The sequence below is a fragment of the Saccopteryx bilineata genome, chromosome 6 (assembly GCF_036850765.1).
Source record: "Saccopteryx bilineata isolate mSacBil1 chromosome 6, mSacBil1_pri_phased_curated, whole genome shotgun sequence".
In the NCBI taxonomy this organism is placed as follows: Eukaryota; Metazoa; Chordata; class Mammalia; order Chiroptera; family Emballonuridae; genus Saccopteryx; species Saccopteryx bilineata.
The window spans coordinates 126,723,393-126,740,205 of record NC_089495.1 but is presented as its reverse complement, the minus strand read 5'-3'; the positions used below and the strand labels follow the sequence as shown (position 1 = coordinate 126,740,205).

The following is a 16,813-nucleotide window of genomic DNA, read 5'->3' as shown; positions in this document are numbered from 1 at the left end:
AATGAAATGCATTCAAAGACTTAACAAGACTGTCCTGATCAGATAGCATCATCCCAAAGTGCAGAGGTTGTGGATTCAATCCCCAGTAAGGGCCCGTACAGGAACAGATTGATGTTCCTGTCTCATTCTCTCCCTCTCTCTAAGGTCAATGAAGTAAACGTTAAAGAAAAAAAATACTATGATTGCTTATGGAAACTTTATTCATAATAGCCAAAAATTGAAAACAGTGCTAATGTCCGTTAAAAGTGGATACATTGTGGCATAGCTACACAATGAGAAATTACTTGGCAGTGAAAAAAGATAAGGTTGACAGCACACATGTGGATGAATTGCAAATTACATTGAGTAATGTTAGTGAGATGATTCCATTTAGATGAGGTTCTAGAAAACGTGAACTTATCAGTACTGGATTAGCAGTTGTCTGGGGACAAGGGAGTTGGGTGAGGCACCCTGCCCACACAGCTCTGGTGGGGGCCACATGTGCCTCTGACACCAGTCACCTTAGAGGTGAGGCATACAGGGGTAAGGGTAAGGTAGGGGTATGAGGGTGCTGCTTCGAGACTGCACAGTTCACTTCTCTCCCCCACAGGCCCATGGAGGGTGGACTGTCTGCCACTATGTCATGGCCCTCAGGCACGCCCTCCATACCCTGGATGCCAGAGGGACCAGCAGAGGCTTGACTTCAGATGCTCCTATTACTACAAATAATAGCACTTAAAATGAAAGGTTTCCCTAGTCCTGTGGATTCTCCCCAGTTCCCCAGAAAGCAGTCTAGTCTGCAGTGGCCGCCCAGCTCTGTCCCGTCATGAGTTAGCAGCGGAGCCACGCAGGCACAACTTCAGGGCCCTACGCACGATCTTCCCTGCTGTCACACAGGCAGCTGGTAGCGGCTGACGTTACATGCGTTCCAGTGACCCGCTACACAGAGCAAGCCTTCCAGTAAAACGTTCCAAATCCGGGCAACCCTTGGGGCACTGACCCAAATTGGGGTCTGGGCTGAAAAACTGACAGAGGTGTTGCTGGCACAGAGCCCAGCACAGGAGGTAGACGTGAACAAATCTGGCTACTGGAGGGAAGTCAGCGCCATGCAACCTGGGCTGAGTGCCGGGGCTGCTGGGAACCCATGCTCCTTTGGTCAGGGCCCCGATACTCCATGGGCCCGGCTAAGACCAGCTGATGAGAAACTGTTGTCCCATCATCAGTGAGACAGGGATGTCCAGGGTCTGGAAACGAGAAAGAACCACTGGCCGTCAAACTTGGCACCTGCAGAGGTGAGACCTGAGTGCTTGGCAGACAGGAGTCTGGACATGGGCAGGTGGGCAGCCGGCTGGCCCAGGGAGGCCTCTCACTCGGGGGCGGGGGGGGTGGTGGCAGGTGCTCTTGGCACTGGCCACCTTAAGCCATTTAATGAGTTGCCGAAGATATAGTGCAAAGCAACTGATCCTTCCCCAACCCCCCTCACGAGGGTCCAGGTCCAGTTCCTCCTTGCCCCTCATGTGGCACAAGCTTCTAGATAGCATGTTTCATGATGCTAGTTGGCAGACACCGTGTCACCAAGATCCTTGGCACTTCCTGCCTCTCGCCCATCCTGGGGACAAGCCCTCTGGCCCAATCTGGAGAACTTGCCTGGGTGTTGGGGCTGTAGGTGAAGTTGGAAACAGGAACACCATTGGAGAGGACCTGTTGGGGGGCCGAGGCCACCCCCAGGACAGTCACCTTCCTCAGCTGCAGGCTGGCCCCCTCACTGGTCACATGCACCAGCTCATTCATGATGGTATTCTGCCCCAAGAGAGACAGAACCAGGGTGTGAGCAGACGGCCCAGGCAGGACGCCTCTGGGCAGCACACAGGGAAGGGTGGGTCATCAGCATCAGGCCCCAGCCAATGTAAGCCCTTGGCAGTCTGGCAGTGCTCGGGACTCCAGCCAAGGCCCTTGACCTTCAGGCCTTTCTCCATTGTGAGGCTGAGACAACCTGCACTTGGGTTGATCCTCTAGGGTCCAGGTGGCCAGATCCCTTTGCCAGATCAGGGCAGTCACCCCTGGGATAGCCCCCATGCCCTACCCTCAGCCTGGGCAGGTCTAGACTCACATTCCTGGCCAAGAAGATGACATGTGTGTAGGCTCCACGCTCTAGCACCCCCAGGCTCTCCCCGTCGTCCCAGAAGAGCTCCCCTCGGGCCTTCCTGCTCAAGGTCAGGGCCACGGCCAACACCATGGGCTGTTTGCGGGACTCTGTGGTTGTGAGGCCAGTGCCCTGGAAACAGGGTGGCACATATCACCGCTAAAGCCTGGCAGAGACCTCCAGACCCAGCGTGGGAAGATCAAGACGTGGGGACAACCCTGTGCCCAGGAAACCTGGATCTGCAAGACACCACAGCCAAGTCACCTGGATTCCTGTGGTGACCAGCTGTCTGAGGTGGAGCCCCGGAGGATGTAAGAGGGCCACAGATGTCTGCAGACTGACTCCTGAAAAAGGCTGAGGCCCCATCTTCTGCCTGGTCTGGCCACAAGTCCATACACTATGTCCAGAGCCTCCTTCCCTTGACCCATTCATCCTCTACTCTCAGACACCACCACCTCTGCCTGGGGTCTGGGCAACTGGACCGCCCTCCTGAACAGAAGCAATGTGGGGGCCTAGACAAATGGTTCAGGTGTCTGGCCCAGGTACCTGCATGGGGATAATGTGTCCAGCTCGGAGGTGGAGGTTGATGGTGTCCAGTGGGGCAGGCAGCATCACCCACTGACCCTCACTGTGGATAGCAGACTTGAAAGGTGCTGGAAGTGGAGGTGGGAGGCTGCCAAGGGCCTGTACTGACACCTGGGTGGGGACGGCATGTCACTAAGGGTCCTGGACAGTGCCAAAGCCCCATGCTATCATTGGGAGTAGAGGGCTCCACAAAGATGCCCAGGAGGCCTGGCTTAAACAAGCTAGTGTGACCTCAGGGGCAGAGACCCAGCCACTTAGTGGGAACAGAGCATGAGGGGCCCAAACCCCAGACCATGAGGGGCAGGATGTCGGGAGCAAAAGAAGTGGGGTCCCAGCTCAGTCTATGGCAGGGTGGCCTATAGGACCCTAGCAAGTTACTGCTTGGGACTTGGTTTGCTCATCTAGAAATTGGGTTCCTGCAAGGACTGCATGGGATAATGCCGTGGAACGCCCAGGCGAAGCCCGCGAGCAGCTGGGACAGACAGCTCCTCTCTTACCATCTGGTCCACACTGACAGGACAAGAGGGAGGGAACCGTTCAGTCTCCCAGGGTTAAAGACCCAGGGTTTAGGGACCTAGGACTCACTGCCTGCAGGTTGTACCAAATGCCTGCAGGGAAGTAGCCAGTCACTTCCACCTTCCCAGTCTCCAGCACCGGGGTGATGAGCAGAGCCTCTCCCCACAGGAGCTGGCGGTCCACGGTCCAGGTGTGGGGGTCCTCTGGGAACCTGCACGGAGACCCGAGATCAGTGTGCATACCAGGCCTGCAAGGTGGCTTGGGAAGCAGCTGGAGCTCCCATGTGTATGGAGCTCCTAGAGCCAAAGAATCTAGGAAGACAGGGCAGAACCACTTCCAGCCGACTGGTCAACACCGATTTTCTAAGCTTCTGTTGCTTAGAAAGCTGTCACTTGCCAGAACACTGGGAAACGCTCACACCTGTCCCCTGGGTCCTTTCCTACACCTTTACTTTTGACATTTAACTACTGAATCTACCTGGAACTTAGGTCTGTGTGGTGAGGGGAAAGTAACCTGACTTATTCCACAACTAACTAATCACCTCACCAAATGAGAACCCATTAGGCCATTGGCTTGAGATGCCATTCTGTGGCACGGTGCCTTCTCACGTGTGACCAAGGTCTGTTCCAGGGCACCTTTCCCTTGGCCAGCCCCAAACAGAGTCAATCATGGCAGTTTGATAACTTGGTTTTGCACTGGTGACCTGGTCCCTACTCAGCATTCTGCATCCCGGGGTTTTCTGGACTTTGAACGCCCCCAGCCCTGAGCTGGAATCTAAGGGGTAGGAACTGCAGGTGCAGGGGGCACCCCAGTAGGGAGGGCCCAGGTTTGGCCTTGGTTCACTCAGCTGCAACCTGCTCCCTCGCTCGGTTCTGGGGCAGGGAGCAGGACCCCTGCAGCAGGACGGGTGGCCCTGGTGTCACTGGGCTCATGGTCACACCCCTCCACCAAGGGTGCCTATAAGTCATCATCCCCGACCTGGGACACTCACTCCAGGAAGAGGGGCCGGGCCACAGTGTCACCTCTGGTGTGGGCACTGTGGAACAGTGTGTAGAGGTGGGGCAGCAGTGTGTAGCGCAGGGTGAGAGCTTTCCTCATGGCTTGTTGCGCCATCTCACTGAACCTGTACGGCTCCTGAGGCTGCAGTAGAGACAGGTGGAGGAAGCAGTGTGCTCTAGGCCTCGAGGCCCCCATTCTAGGATCTTGCAATGGCTCGATCAGGCACCACCTCATCAGGAGTGGGATCCCAGGACAGAAGCCCCCACCACCTGCCTACCAGGCTCTGCAGGTCATTGTGGTTCCGCATGAAGGGATAGAAGGCCCCCAATTGGGTCCAGCGCACACACAGCTCCTCTGAGGTGTTGCCCTGGAAGCCGCAGATGTCGGCCCCCACCAGGGGAACCCCCAGCAGGTTGAAGAGCAGGATTTCTGCAAGGCAGAGTCAGACAGAGCCCCACATGAGTCAGCAGTGCCCCCTCCATTGCAGCAGTGTGTCCCTGCGCCCTGCTGAGCCCAGCACCCAGCTTTGGATGCACCTCCCGAAAGGGACCCTATACCCTATCCTGACAAGGCAATCACCTGGTATTGATGAGGACAGCTGGTCCCAACTGCTCCTCACATCCCCTGTCCAGTGGCCAGCATATTGGCCGTGGCCAGCAAAGGTTGAGCGGGAGATGATGAAGGGGCGTGTCCCCCGAGCCTTCTCCAGGGCCCTGGGTGGAACGGGGACAGAGAGCTGTGCAGAGCGAGTCATGGCCCCACAGAGCGCCTGGCCATGCAGTAGGGTACAGAGCTAGAAGGGTGGAGGGAGGCAAGGCCGTGGCCAACATCTGCTGGGCAGTCAGCTTTGCCCATACCACCTTACTACCTGCAAAGGTGCACTGAGTCACAAGGAGGATAAGTGCCCTCCAGGCTTACAGGGCCAGAGACCTGGTCAGCATACAACATCCTCTGAAGTGCTGGGCACAGTGTTTGAGGACAGTGCTAGGACCACCTGCTGGCCCCTGGGGGTGGCCTGGGCTCCCTCCCTGTTTCCCTGTACCTTCTCCATCCCTCCCCCAAAGCCCTTCACATGAGGTCCTCACCTGTGGGAGGCCAAGGCTTCAGTAAGGCCATACAGGTTGTGCAGGTCATAGTGTGTAGAGAGGAACTGGTGGCTGGAGGCACAGATGGTGGCTGCCCGAAGGGTCCCGCCAACCACCCCTGGAGGAAAGGGTGCTGTTCCCAGGGAGGCTCAGCCCAGCGGGCTGGTGCTGCTATGTCATCAGAGCTACCTTGGAATTTGGGGCACATCCTGTACAGTCTCCACTTGTCCAAGGACAGAAACAAGGAGGATGCCGAAGGCTGACCTTTGCAGACCCCAGACACAGCTTCCTGCCCTTGAACCATTTCAAGTCTTTCCTTGTTGGTTTACCTTCGCCCGGATGCCCTTCCTCAGGGAGGTCTCGCCTCAGCTGCACGGCCGGGGTCCGTGCTATGTGGCTGGCGTCTCCCATACCTGAACCTCATTCCTGAGTTACCTCTGCTTTCCCGGCTGGCTGCGCCCACCGACTCCTCAGAAAGACATCTTCAAGTGTCCCAAACCGGAGAACCAGATCTGAGCCACCCAATCCCAACAACTGGTACCAGGGGGACAACAGGTAGGAGAGCTCACCTGGCAAGTAGGGCGGGTTCTCCAGGTCGCCATTGGGGCAGCCATCCACGGAACCTTTCACAAAGTTGGACGGCTCGTTCATGTCCTACAAGAGAGGACCCGGAGGTGGGCACCCACCCAGAGCAGAGGGTGGAGCTGGTCCCCAAGGCTAAGGGACAGCCGGGGGGGGGGGGCACACTCACAATCCACATGCCATCGAAGGGCACCTGGGCATGGAACTCAGCCACCATGTCTTGCCACCAGTCAAGGGCTGTGGGGTTGGTGAAGTCGGGAAAGGCAGTGGACCCCGGCCACACCTAGGTGAGAGACCACAGGGGAGAAGCTCAGGTTTCCCTTGTCAGGAGCCACTGCCACCTCCAACTGGGACCCCACCCCACTCTGTCCCACTGGACAACACCCTCTTCCTGAACAGCTCCCTGTTCCCACTGGCTGGGACCCCTGCCTTCTCACCCCTCATCCCAACCCCCACCCTACCTTCCCGATCAGCGGCTGTCCAGTCTCATTGGTGATGAAGACCCCTCGCCGCAGGCCCTCGTCGTAGGGTCGGTAACTCCCAGCAGGGCCGGAGCTGCTGATGGCGGGATCCTGGGGGTGAGAGAAACCAGTTGGAGAAGGAAATGCCCAAAGCCATGACACCAATTGCTAGAAGAACGAAACATGGCACTGGGAATGGTAATGATGAGGAAGAGCCATCCATGTGAATTACACACATGTCGTATACACGCACACTCAGCCTCTGAGGCAGAGCACAGGGCACCAGCTGGCCAAAGACGGGCACACCTGCATGTAGGCTCCACCTCCATTGTAAGGGCCCAATTTCACACACATTGTACAATGAGCTTTTATTTCTTTCAGCATAAAGAAAGAAAGGGAGGCCCTGGCCGGTTGGCTCAGTGGTAGAGCGTCGGCCTGGCATGCAGAAGTCCCGGGTTCGATTCCTGGCCAGGGCACACAGGAGAAGCGCCCATCTGCTTCTCTACCCCTCCCCCTCTCCTTCCTCTCTCTCTCTCTTCCCCTCCTGCAGCCGAGGCTCCATTGGAGCAAAAGATGGCCCAGGTGCTGGGGACGGTTCCTTGGCCTCTGCCCCAGGCACTAGAGTGGCTCTGGTCGCAGCAGAGCGACGCCCCGGAGGGGCAGAGCATCGCCCCCTGGTGGGCGTGCCGGGTGGATCCCGGTCGGGCGCATGTGGGAGTCTGTCTGAATGTCTCTCCCCGTTTCTAGCTTCAGAAAAATACAAAAAAAAAAAAAAAAAAAAAAAAAGAAAGAAAGAAAGGGAGCCTGACCAGGCAGTGGTAGAGTGGTTAGAGCATCAACCTGGGACACTGAGGACTCAGGTTCAAAACCAAGGTCGCCAGCTTGAGTACGTGCTCACCAGCTTGAGTGCAGGGTCGCTGGCTTGAGCGTGGGATCATAGACATGACCAAGTGGTTGCTGGTTTGAGCCCAAAGGGCGCTGTCTTGAGCAAGGGGCCACTGGTTCAGTTGGAGCCCCCCAGTCAAGGCACATATGAGAAAGCAATCAATGAACAACTAAGGTGCCACAATGAAGAACTGATGCTTCTCATATCTTACCCCTCCTGTCTGTCTGTCCCTCTCTCTTTTTCTCTCACTAAAAGAAAGAACAGGTGTACATCTGTCTCCCTGTTCTGAGTGACCACTGGTGCTGGCTGCCCTCTGCCCTCAGAAGGGCCACAATGATGAGGGACCAGCACCATCACAAGTCTCTCAGCAAATGCACCTCCTCTACTGGATCCGGGGTGGTGGCTGTTTGGTCTCAGCTGCCCTCCCCTCTTCCTCCAGACGCAGGGCTGAGCACTCGTCTGGCTGTACCAGTGCCTAAATCTTATCCTTTGGGCTGCAGGGACTAGCCCAGGGAGGGTATGTTTTTGTGCTGGGCCACTCAGTGCTGCTGCCTTCCTAAGAGACAGCTAGCCTTTGGGGCAAGGCTAGGAGACCCATGAACCCTGGACTCAGACCACCTGGCCCTTCCAGTATTGGGTGATGTCATCTGACCATCTCCTCTTTGCTTTAAGCTGGTCAAGCAACCTACAACCAAAAGGATCCTGAGGAGCAGACAGACAGACGTCCCCAGGGACCTTTAACCTGGATGTCAATGGAGAGCAAAGGCCAGGTCTGCAAATCTGGCCTTTTCCCTCCATACCAAGGACACTCAGAAAACATCCTTAGTGACCATGGCAGGCACAAGGAAGCTGCTACCTAGATTTGGAGCCACCAGGCACCGGGTGCTCTTCTTCACACAGAGTCAGCTGCACATTTTGCAGGAAGGGGCACTCACCACGATCATCACATACCGCCGGCCGCCCTGGTGGAGCTCTTGCACCATGGCCGGTAAGTCCCCGAAGCCATCTTTATTGAAAGTGAAGTCCCTCCTGGCATCCATGTAGTCCAGGTCGTTCCACTGGACATCCTGCAGGTTGGCACCGGAGCAGCTGTGGGGCTTGGGGAGCTATCCCGGTCCAGCTCCATGCCTCCCCAACCCCATCTGGCTGGGTCCCGAGGACCCTTCCCAGCACTCACCAGGGGAAAGTTGGCCTTGGTCATGTTTTCTACCACCTGGCGGGTGATGGTAGTAGAGGAGTAACCCCAGCGACAGAGGTGGAAGCCCAGGCCCCAGTATGGCGGCATGAATGGGTACCCTATGTGAAAGACAGGGTGACTCAGTGAGTGGGCGGAGAGGGGTAGAGGGGGGGTGTGTGGACAGGACCAGGAGCAGGCCTACCTACAATGTCCAGATACTGCTGCACCACACTCTTGGGATCTGGGCCCAGGAAGACATACACATCCAGGATCCCACCTGTTGACCTCCAGCTGAGGGCAGGGCTTGGCTGCAGGACCACATCTGAGGGGAGCACCCTGGGGCTCAGGGACAAATACCCACTTCCCCCCCAAAGCCCTTGGCACCTCACAAACTATCTCTGGAGGAAGGGGGGGTTCTCCTACAGGGACCTGGGAACAGTCTATTCAGGGTACAGGAGGACCCTGAGGACTTGCTGAGGACCCTGGAGGATGGGAAGATGCTGAGCAGTGGGACCTCAGGACACCCCTTTCTGGCCTCTGCCCACCCCCAGAGCCAAAGGGCAGAGCTGGAGCAACCACAGCTCACTGGACTTATTTATTAGAATAGCAAATGAGACCTGACCCCTGTCCACAGCCCCTCTCCCCCCCACCCTCAGCCTGTTGGGGCAGATGCAGAGACCCCATGCTCTATCTACAAAGGAGGGGATGTGGCCACGCCCAGGGAAACCCTTGGCCTGGGTGCTCAGAACTGGCTGGGGGGTGGGGCACTTGGCTGCTTTCTTACCCATGGCGTTGCTATTCAGGAGGAAGACCCCATGAGCCAACCCGCTGTCTTCCAGCACCAGGTAGAAAGGGTGGGACCCGTACAGGTTCACGTTGGGCTGGAGCACAGAGGATATGCCACTTGGCTCCCTTGCCTGTGCGTCTCCTCCAGTCCAGGCCCCAACCTGGCTACCCCCTTACCATGGGTGCAATGTCTCGGTTCCAGAGAGTGATCTTGGTCCAGCTGGTGTTAAGCATGAGGGGACCGAGGTGCTCAGCGAGGCCAGTGATGTGTTGGGATGGCAGTGAGGTGGACAGCTGCAGAAACTGGTCAGCAAAGAACAGGGGTGCCACTGTGGTGTTCAGCCTGTTGGGAAGAGATCAGGCAGCCTCACAACCTCAGAGGTCAGACAAAACCCACACAGACCCTCCTAGAGAGATCCCCAGGCCCTGGTGTCCCTGAGGGGGGCTGGAGTGACCTGGCTAGCTCTGGATACCGTGACCTCGTGACAGCAGCAGCCATGTGAGGTCCAACAACTCAGGGTACCCGATGCAATGTAGAGTGCCCAGAGCACACTGGGAGAGAGCCCTGCTGGACTGCCCCCATGAGCCTTGGCTGCAGGCAGGTACTGGGTGAGGGCTTCCCCAAACTCTTTTTGACCTAGGAGTTGTGGCCCTGAGCTCCTAGCAAGAAGGCCTGAAGGAGAGGCTGGACCAGGATAAGGTCAAGGACAATGCCATCCCAATTCCCTGACCCTCCCACTGGGGTTGGGGCACTTACAGCACCCGGCCATCAAGCTTCCGCCGCACGACCACCCCAAAGGGCTCGTCAGAGAACTCCACGCTGTACAGCGTGGATGGCGCCTGGCTGTGGACACGTGGGGTCTCCAAGGGCACCTCATAGCGCCTGCTGGCGGGATCTTTGATCTAGGCGAAAGCAGTGTCATAAGGCCATTGCTGGACTGATAGCTGCACCTGCCTGCTCTGTCCTTTACCCTTCAGGGGGACCAAGGGTCAGTTCAAGTCCCAGTAGGGCAGTGCACAGTGTGTGAACCTGGGTGGTTTGGTCACTTTCAATGAGCCTCAGTTTCCTCACCTATAGAGTCAGTAGCACACCTGCTGTGGGTTGTCAGGTAAAATACAAAACGCCCGGTGAACCCAAATTTCACAGGAATAACACTTTTCTTTTCTTTTTTTCTTTTTTGTATTTTTCTGAAGCTGGAAACGGGGAGAGAGTCAGACAGACTCCCGCATGCGCCTGACCGGGATCCACCCGGCACGCCCACCAGGGGGCGACGCTCTGCCCACCAGGGGGCGATGCTCTGCCCCTCTGGGGCGTCGCTCTGTTGCGACCAGAGAGCCACTCTAGCGCCTGCGGCAGAGGCCAAGGAGCCATCCCCAGCGCCCAGGCCATCTTTGCTCCAATGGAGCCTCGCTGTGGGAGGGGAAGAGAGAGAGAAGAAGGAGAGGGGGAGGGGTGGAGAAGCAGATGGGCGCTTCTCCTGTGTGCCTTGGCCGGGAATCGAACCCGGGACTTCCGCATGCCAGGCCGACGCTCTACCACTGAGCCAACCGGCCAGGGCCAGGAATAACACTTTTCTTAAGTAGAAGTATGACTAAGGTATTGCATGGGACCTACACCAAAAACATAAACTCATTCCCTGGTAATCTGGTTCAAATTCACTATAGGCATCATTCTGTATTTTTATCTGCAAATCTGGCAACGCTATTCAACCTGGCACAGCTGTCACAGAGAGAATGAACCCCAGCTTTTGTCTGGTTTGTAGTAAGCACTTAGTAAAGAGTGGTGTCTTAAGTTCTCTTAAAACAATAGGGTCCTGGCCAGTTGGTTCAGGTGTAGAGCATCGGTCCAGCGTACGGAAGTGCTGGGTTCGATTCCCAGTCAGGGCACACAGGAGAAGCGACCATCTGCTTCTCCATCCCTCCCCTTCTCCCTTCTCACTACCTCTCTCTTCTCCTTCTGCAGCCATGGCTCGGTTGGAGCAGGTTGGCCTAGGACAGTGGTCCCCAACCCCCGGGCCATGGACTGGTACCAGTCCGTGGGCCATTTGGTACTGGTCCGCAGAGAAAAAATAAATAACTTACATTATTTCTGTTTTATTTATATTTAAGTCTAAACAATGTTTTATTTTTAAAGAATGACCAGATTCCCTCTGTTACATCTGTTTAAGACTCACTCTTGGCCCTGGCCGGTTGGCTCAGCGGTGGAACGTGGGACTGGCGTGCGGGGAACCCGGGTTCGATTCCTGGCCAGGGCACACAGGAGAAGCGCCCATTTGCTTCTCCACCCCCCTCCCTTCCTCTCTGTCTCTCTCTTCCCCTCCCGCAGCCAAGGCTCCATTGGAGCAAAGATGGCCTGGGCGCTGGGGATGGCTCCTTGGCCTCTGCCCCAGGCGCTAGAGTGGCTCTGGTCATGGCAGAGCGACACCCCGGAGGGGCGGAGCATCGCCCCCTGGTGGGCAGAGTGTCGCCCACGTGCCGGGTGGATCCCAGTCGGGTGCATGCGGGAGTCTATCTGACTGTCTCTCCCCGTTTCCAGCTTCAGAAAAATACAAAAAAAAAAAAAAAAAAAAAGACTCTTGATGCTTGTCTTGGTCACGTGATACATTTATTCGTCCCACCCCTAAAGGCCAGTCCGTGATAATATTTTCTGACATTAAACCAGTCCGTGGCCCAAAAAAGGTTGGGGAGCACTGGCCTAGGGCACTGAGGACAACTCCATGGCTTCACCTGAGGTGATAAAAATAGCTCAGTTGCCCAGCAATGGAGCAACGCCCCAGATGGGCAGAGCATCACCCCCTGGTGGGCTTGCCGGGTAGATCCTGGTCAGCTGCATGTGAGATTCTGTCACTCTGACTTCATGCTTCTCATTTAAGAAAAAAAAAATTAAAAAAAAAAATATATATCCATCTGAACCATGTGTCAGGCTCTCGCTATTGTGTCTATACATTCATTCAGTCGACAAGGTTTTACAGGGGCTGGGAAACCAGACAAGAGGCCCTGCCTTGGGGACGGATAGTTGGCAGCTGAGATCCCACTGCCCACTGCCTGGAACATTCCCCCTTCCCTCCTCTCCAATGTCCTACTTGCTGACTCTAGGTTCTGGGTAAGACATCACTTCTGGGGGAGGCTCAGCCTCCTCCTCCAAACCTGAGCCTTGCGCTCCACAGCAAGCTCTAGAACCTCCTAGTCACTGTCTTGGTGGTCACTGCTCCCTCAGTGGGCACTGGGTCTACCCACGAGGGCACATATACATTGTGCAATAACCAGACACCCAGTCGAGCCCATGTTCATCCTCCATCCCCACACCCCGCCCGTCTCTGCATGTGCCCAGCCCCAATCAGCCCACCGACCGTGAAGTGCAGTCGGCTCTCAGTCTCTAGCAGCATGTCCAGCCTTAAGGTCAGGATGTCCTTGGGGAAGAAGGTCAGGGTGGTACGGGTCAGGATGGCTGTGTAGCCCACGTCTGTGGGGGTCAGGTTCCCTAGCATGTAGCTTGGGTAGCTGGGTGGGAAGAAGCACCATGGCTGCCCCATCTGGGAGCCCTGGGGCCAGCCTACAGGCATGTAGCAGCAGCCCCGAGCCTCGCACTGCTCCTGCGTGATGGCCCTGTCGGGGGCACAGTCGAAGCGGCTGTTGGGGGGCACGTTACACTGTGTGGATGCTGTTCCTGGGCAAGGCTCTGGCCCTGGGCCGCTGGCTCCCTGCTGGTGAGCTCGGTAAGTCTCTTTGGGTACTTGGGAGAAGCCATGCAGCTTTCGGGGGACCACTGCCAAATTGTGGAGCAGGACATGCCCCAGGAATGCAGCTGTGGCCAAGAAGAGGAAAGTGCAGACCCCCAGCAGGGGGTGGGAACAGGACAGCCACCTCATGTTAATGATCTCAGTGCCTGTGGGACTGGTCCTGGAGGCCTGTGAAGAGAGGAAGCAGGTTCAACAGGGAAGTGAGGAATGGCTGGGGCTTCAGAAACACTCCAAGCAGCTTCCAAGTGTGAACTTGTGCGGGTCAGCCATGCCCAGAGTGGAGGTGAGGTCTGCCAGGGAGGCAGGCAGGCAAGGATGGATAAACTTACCTAATATTGTTCAGAGAGATGTAGGGGAGGGGAAAAGGGAAATGAGAGAAATGTCTCAAATAGGGGGTTGCAGAGTACTGGGAAATGTTACAAATTAAACCCATTTAGAAGGTCTGTAAGAAATGATTTCACGACATAAAAAGATTCCCATGATAGAGTGACAACTGGAATGAGCAAGTTTCAACAGCAGACAAAGTGAGCCGTTTTCTTCATAAAGACTGTTATTAGGTTGTGACTAGTGGGGTGGAAGTGGGGGTGCTCTTAGGGGTAGCTGCCACCTTCCCTTTGCTCCCCTCCTGCATACCTGTATGTGGATACAGCCCGGGCAGAAGGCTCTGGCACTGCAGCTGAGGGCAACTCGGAGGGATGGCAACACTGAGGGATGGCAGATCCACAGGAGAAAGACATGGACTCCAGGAGCAGAAGACCATGGACCCTCCTGGCCAGAGGTCAGGTTCAGGGGAAACCAGCTTCAGCTGAGGGAGCCTCAGTGGTCCTGAGTCTGTCTCTGTCATAGCAACTGTACCTGAGCCTTTGGTTACTCCAGAAGTAAGGCTGTTATTATGTCTTACTTATCTGTTATGTTCTAAATATTTTCTAAGAAACATTGTTGCTCTGGCTCCTCCTACAAGCAGAGGCACCATCATGGAACTAAGCATGCAGAGATCCTATTAGAGAAGGCCTTTCTGTCTAAGAGAAAATGGGAGAGCCATCACACTCCAGGCAAGTCTGACCCTCCCGTGGGGTTGGTGGCTAAATCCATGTATCCCACAATGCCATGCAGGCTGAAGAAGGTTCAGCAAGGCCTCAGGGTTGGAGGGGATCCTGAAGCCAAAGCTGGCCATCAGGAGGCCCAGGGCTTCTGGAAGCAGCTTGCTCTAGTGTCACCGGCCAGAAACAGCCTGGTTTAAGGACAGGGGTGGATTTCAGAACACAGCAGCTGAGCTGAGTGTGAACTCCATCCCATTCCAACACCACCTCCTGGAGTTAGCAGACTCCATAGGTTAAGGGTTCAGTCCCACAAGACTGCCCCCACAAGGACACCAATCCTAAGTCCCCAGCTGATACATTTCTGACCAGCCAGCTATGCATTTGGGATTCACAAGCCCCCCACCTCCTTAGGTTCAATATTGGCTAGAACAAGTCACAGTTTTATTATCTCCAGTTTATTATAAAGGATGCAACTCAGGAACCACCAGATGGTGAGGTATGGGAAAAGGGGCAACAGGCTTCCATGCCCTCCTGGAGCCTGCCACCCTCCCAGCATCAAAAAAACCCCCAAGTAGTTTAGGGTTTCATTATGTAGGCACAATCGATCACCAGCCCTTTTCAGTTCCCCAGAAGTTGGGGGTGGAGTCCTGCTTGTCTTTTTGGGTACCAAGCCCCAAGCCACACGTCACCTTATTAGCATATAAAAGACATTCATCACTCTCAAGATACCAGGGCTTTAGGAGTGGGGGACAAAGCCTGAATGTTTTTTATATCACAAGGTATCCTGGCTCCATCTGACCCTTCCAGATACATCTGATACCTTGTGATCATGACGACTCAGAAACCGAGGAACTCAAGAATGCAGAGCAGGGTCCTTGGTGGGGAGCCCTTGGGCAGTGTCCACCTATCCCCACCCAGAGTTCAGAAGCTGCAGAGGTGCCGGGGCACAGGCGAGACGCGCACCAAATTCCCTCCCGCGGCTTCCATTCTACAGCTTGGGAAGAGATCCCAGAAACGGGGCAAGTCTCGGGGTGGGGGCGACAACGTAGAAAAATGAGGAAGAACTGAAGGTTAGGAGGTCAAGCAGCGCTGATCCTCGCCAGAGGCCTGTCACGGTTCTTAGGGAGGTGGCTCAGGCCCTGCTCCCAGGCCAGGGTAGTGGTGTAGACCAGCCAGCCAGGTTCAAAGCCCAGCTCCACCACTGAAGGGGGAGGCACGGGGTCGCCTGTGCCTCCAAGTTTCCTCCAGGTGAAACAGGCCAGCACAGCCTTCCCGGGGCGGCACTGCGGGGCTGAATGAACACCGTGCGGTTTCCCGAGTACCTGTATTGGCTGCTGTCCCGCCGCGCGCGGACCCTGGCACGACGTGCCCAGCTTCTCCCATAGGAAATCACTGACCGCCGGTAGGTCAATTTATCCAGCAATCCCTCCCCCTTCTGGGTGTCAAGGCTGCCCCAACTAGCCAAGCCTCTCGCCGGAAAGGCTGCAGCGGACCGCCCCAGCACCTCGCTAAGACCGCAAGCTTCCCCCGGCACACTTACCGCGGCCTGCTCTCCTCCGCGCACATGCGCACCGGGTCCCGGCCGCCTTAGCCCTGCGCACGCGCGCTCAGCTCCGGGTACCGTAGCCTTTTGCGCACGCGCTTCCGACCCGCAGTTGCGACTGGAGGTTAGGTGCTAGACTCCAGCAGCTAGAGGACGCGTGTTTAGGCGTGTCTAGGCGGGTGGGAGGGTGTGTGTGTGTGTGTGTGTGTGTGTGTGTGTGTGTGTGTGTGTGTGTGTGTGTGTAGGGTAGAAACGCGGGTTACGTGATCGGCTGCCGTGCAGGCGCCCTGGGTGAGGATGCGCTCCTTTTACCGTGCGACCGGTGGTGGAGGGGCGAGCAGGGCCTTGTGGACCATCCTCGCCCTCCTCCAACCGCTCATCAGCAATGTGGGCGGGGTCAGGGGCACGCACTGTGGGAGAAGTGCTCGGAGGTCGCGACCTTGCCTTTCGGATTGGGGGATGGGCCGACACCATCCTATCGGCCCGCCCCCGAGGCTGTCGGGCTTGCTGGACTTCCCTGCTCACCTGCTGCGAGTCTAGCCTGAAAGGCGAGCACAGGTGTTCAGCCCCGAAATGGCAGAGACAACAGCTGTTGGAAACAATTTTAGCTTAAGCTTACTTATTGCGTAAAGGAAAAGGAAAACACTGTCAACCCATAAAAACCTATTGTGAAAACATTAGTTGACATATACAAGGAATTTTTCATAAAATGAGAAAGCACGTTTAGATGAGCCAACTTTTGTGTGTGTGTGTGACAGAGACAGAGAGACAGACAGGAAGGGAGATGAGAAGTTGTGGCACCTTAGTTGTTCACTGATTGATTTCTCATATGTGCCTTGACAGGGGGCCTACAGCAGTGAGCCCTTGCTCAAGCCAGTGACCTTGGGTTCAAATTGGTGAGCTGTGCTCAAGCCTGCGACCTTGGGGTTTTGAACCTGGGTCCTCTGCGTCCCGGTACGATGCTCTATGCACTGCACCACTGCCTGGTCAGGCTTCTTCCTTCTTTCCCTCCCTCCCTCCCTCCTTCCCTCCTTCTCTTGCTTACTCCTTCTTCTTCTTGGCAGGGAGGAGGAGGAGACAGACTCACACATGCACGACTGGCATCCAGCCAGCAAGCCTACCAGCAGCAATGCTCTGAAGATCTGGGGCTGCTTAGCAACCAAGCTATTTTAGCACCTGAGGCAAGGCCATGGAGCCATCCTCAATGTCTGGGGCCAACTTTGCTCAAGCCATTGGAGCCATGGCTGGGGAAGGTTGGAAAAGCAGATGGTCCCTTCTCCTGTGTGCCCTG

General features: G+C 56.1%; 1 protein-coding gene across 4 annotated transcripts; it reads right to left on the bottom strand.

Annotated features, from left to right (window-relative positions):
• Positions 1–182: 182 nt before the first annotated feature.
• On the bottom strand, positions 183–15,695 carry GAA (alpha glucosidase). Of its 4 annotated transcripts, none has more exons than XM_066237140.1 (21): positions 15,520–15,690; positions 13,064–13,107; positions 12,550–12,609; positions 9,957–10,102; positions 9,377–9,542; positions 9,198–9,294; positions 8,616–8,735; positions 8,414–8,532; positions 8,172–8,303; positions 6,351–6,461; positions 6,059–6,172; positions 5,877–5,961; positions 5,308–5,425; positions 4,802–4,935; positions 4,500–4,651; positions 4,215–4,363; positions 3,293–3,434; positions 2,669–2,818; positions 2,090–2,254; positions 1,627–1,779; positions 183–1,223 (listed from the first exon to the last, which is right to left on the bottom strand). In XM_066237140.1, exons 3-21 carry the CDS (start codon positions 12,583–12,585, stop codon positions 1,164–1,166), a joined length of 2,349 nt encoding a protein of 782 aa, XP_066093237.1. In that variant the 5' UTR covers positions 12,586–12,609; positions 13,064–13,107; positions 15,520–15,690; the 3' UTR covers positions 183–1,163. The 4 variants fall into 4 exon arrangements, with proteins under 4 accessions (XP_066093237.1, XP_066093236.1, XP_066093234.1 ...); XM_066237139.1 differs by adding an exon at positions 13,573–13,707 and having other exon boundaries at positions 12,550–13,107; positions 15,520–15,620; XM_066237137.1 differs by having other exon boundaries at positions 12,550–13,107; positions 15,520–15,693.
• Between the last annotated feature and the right edge of the window lie 1,118 nt (positions 15,696–16,813).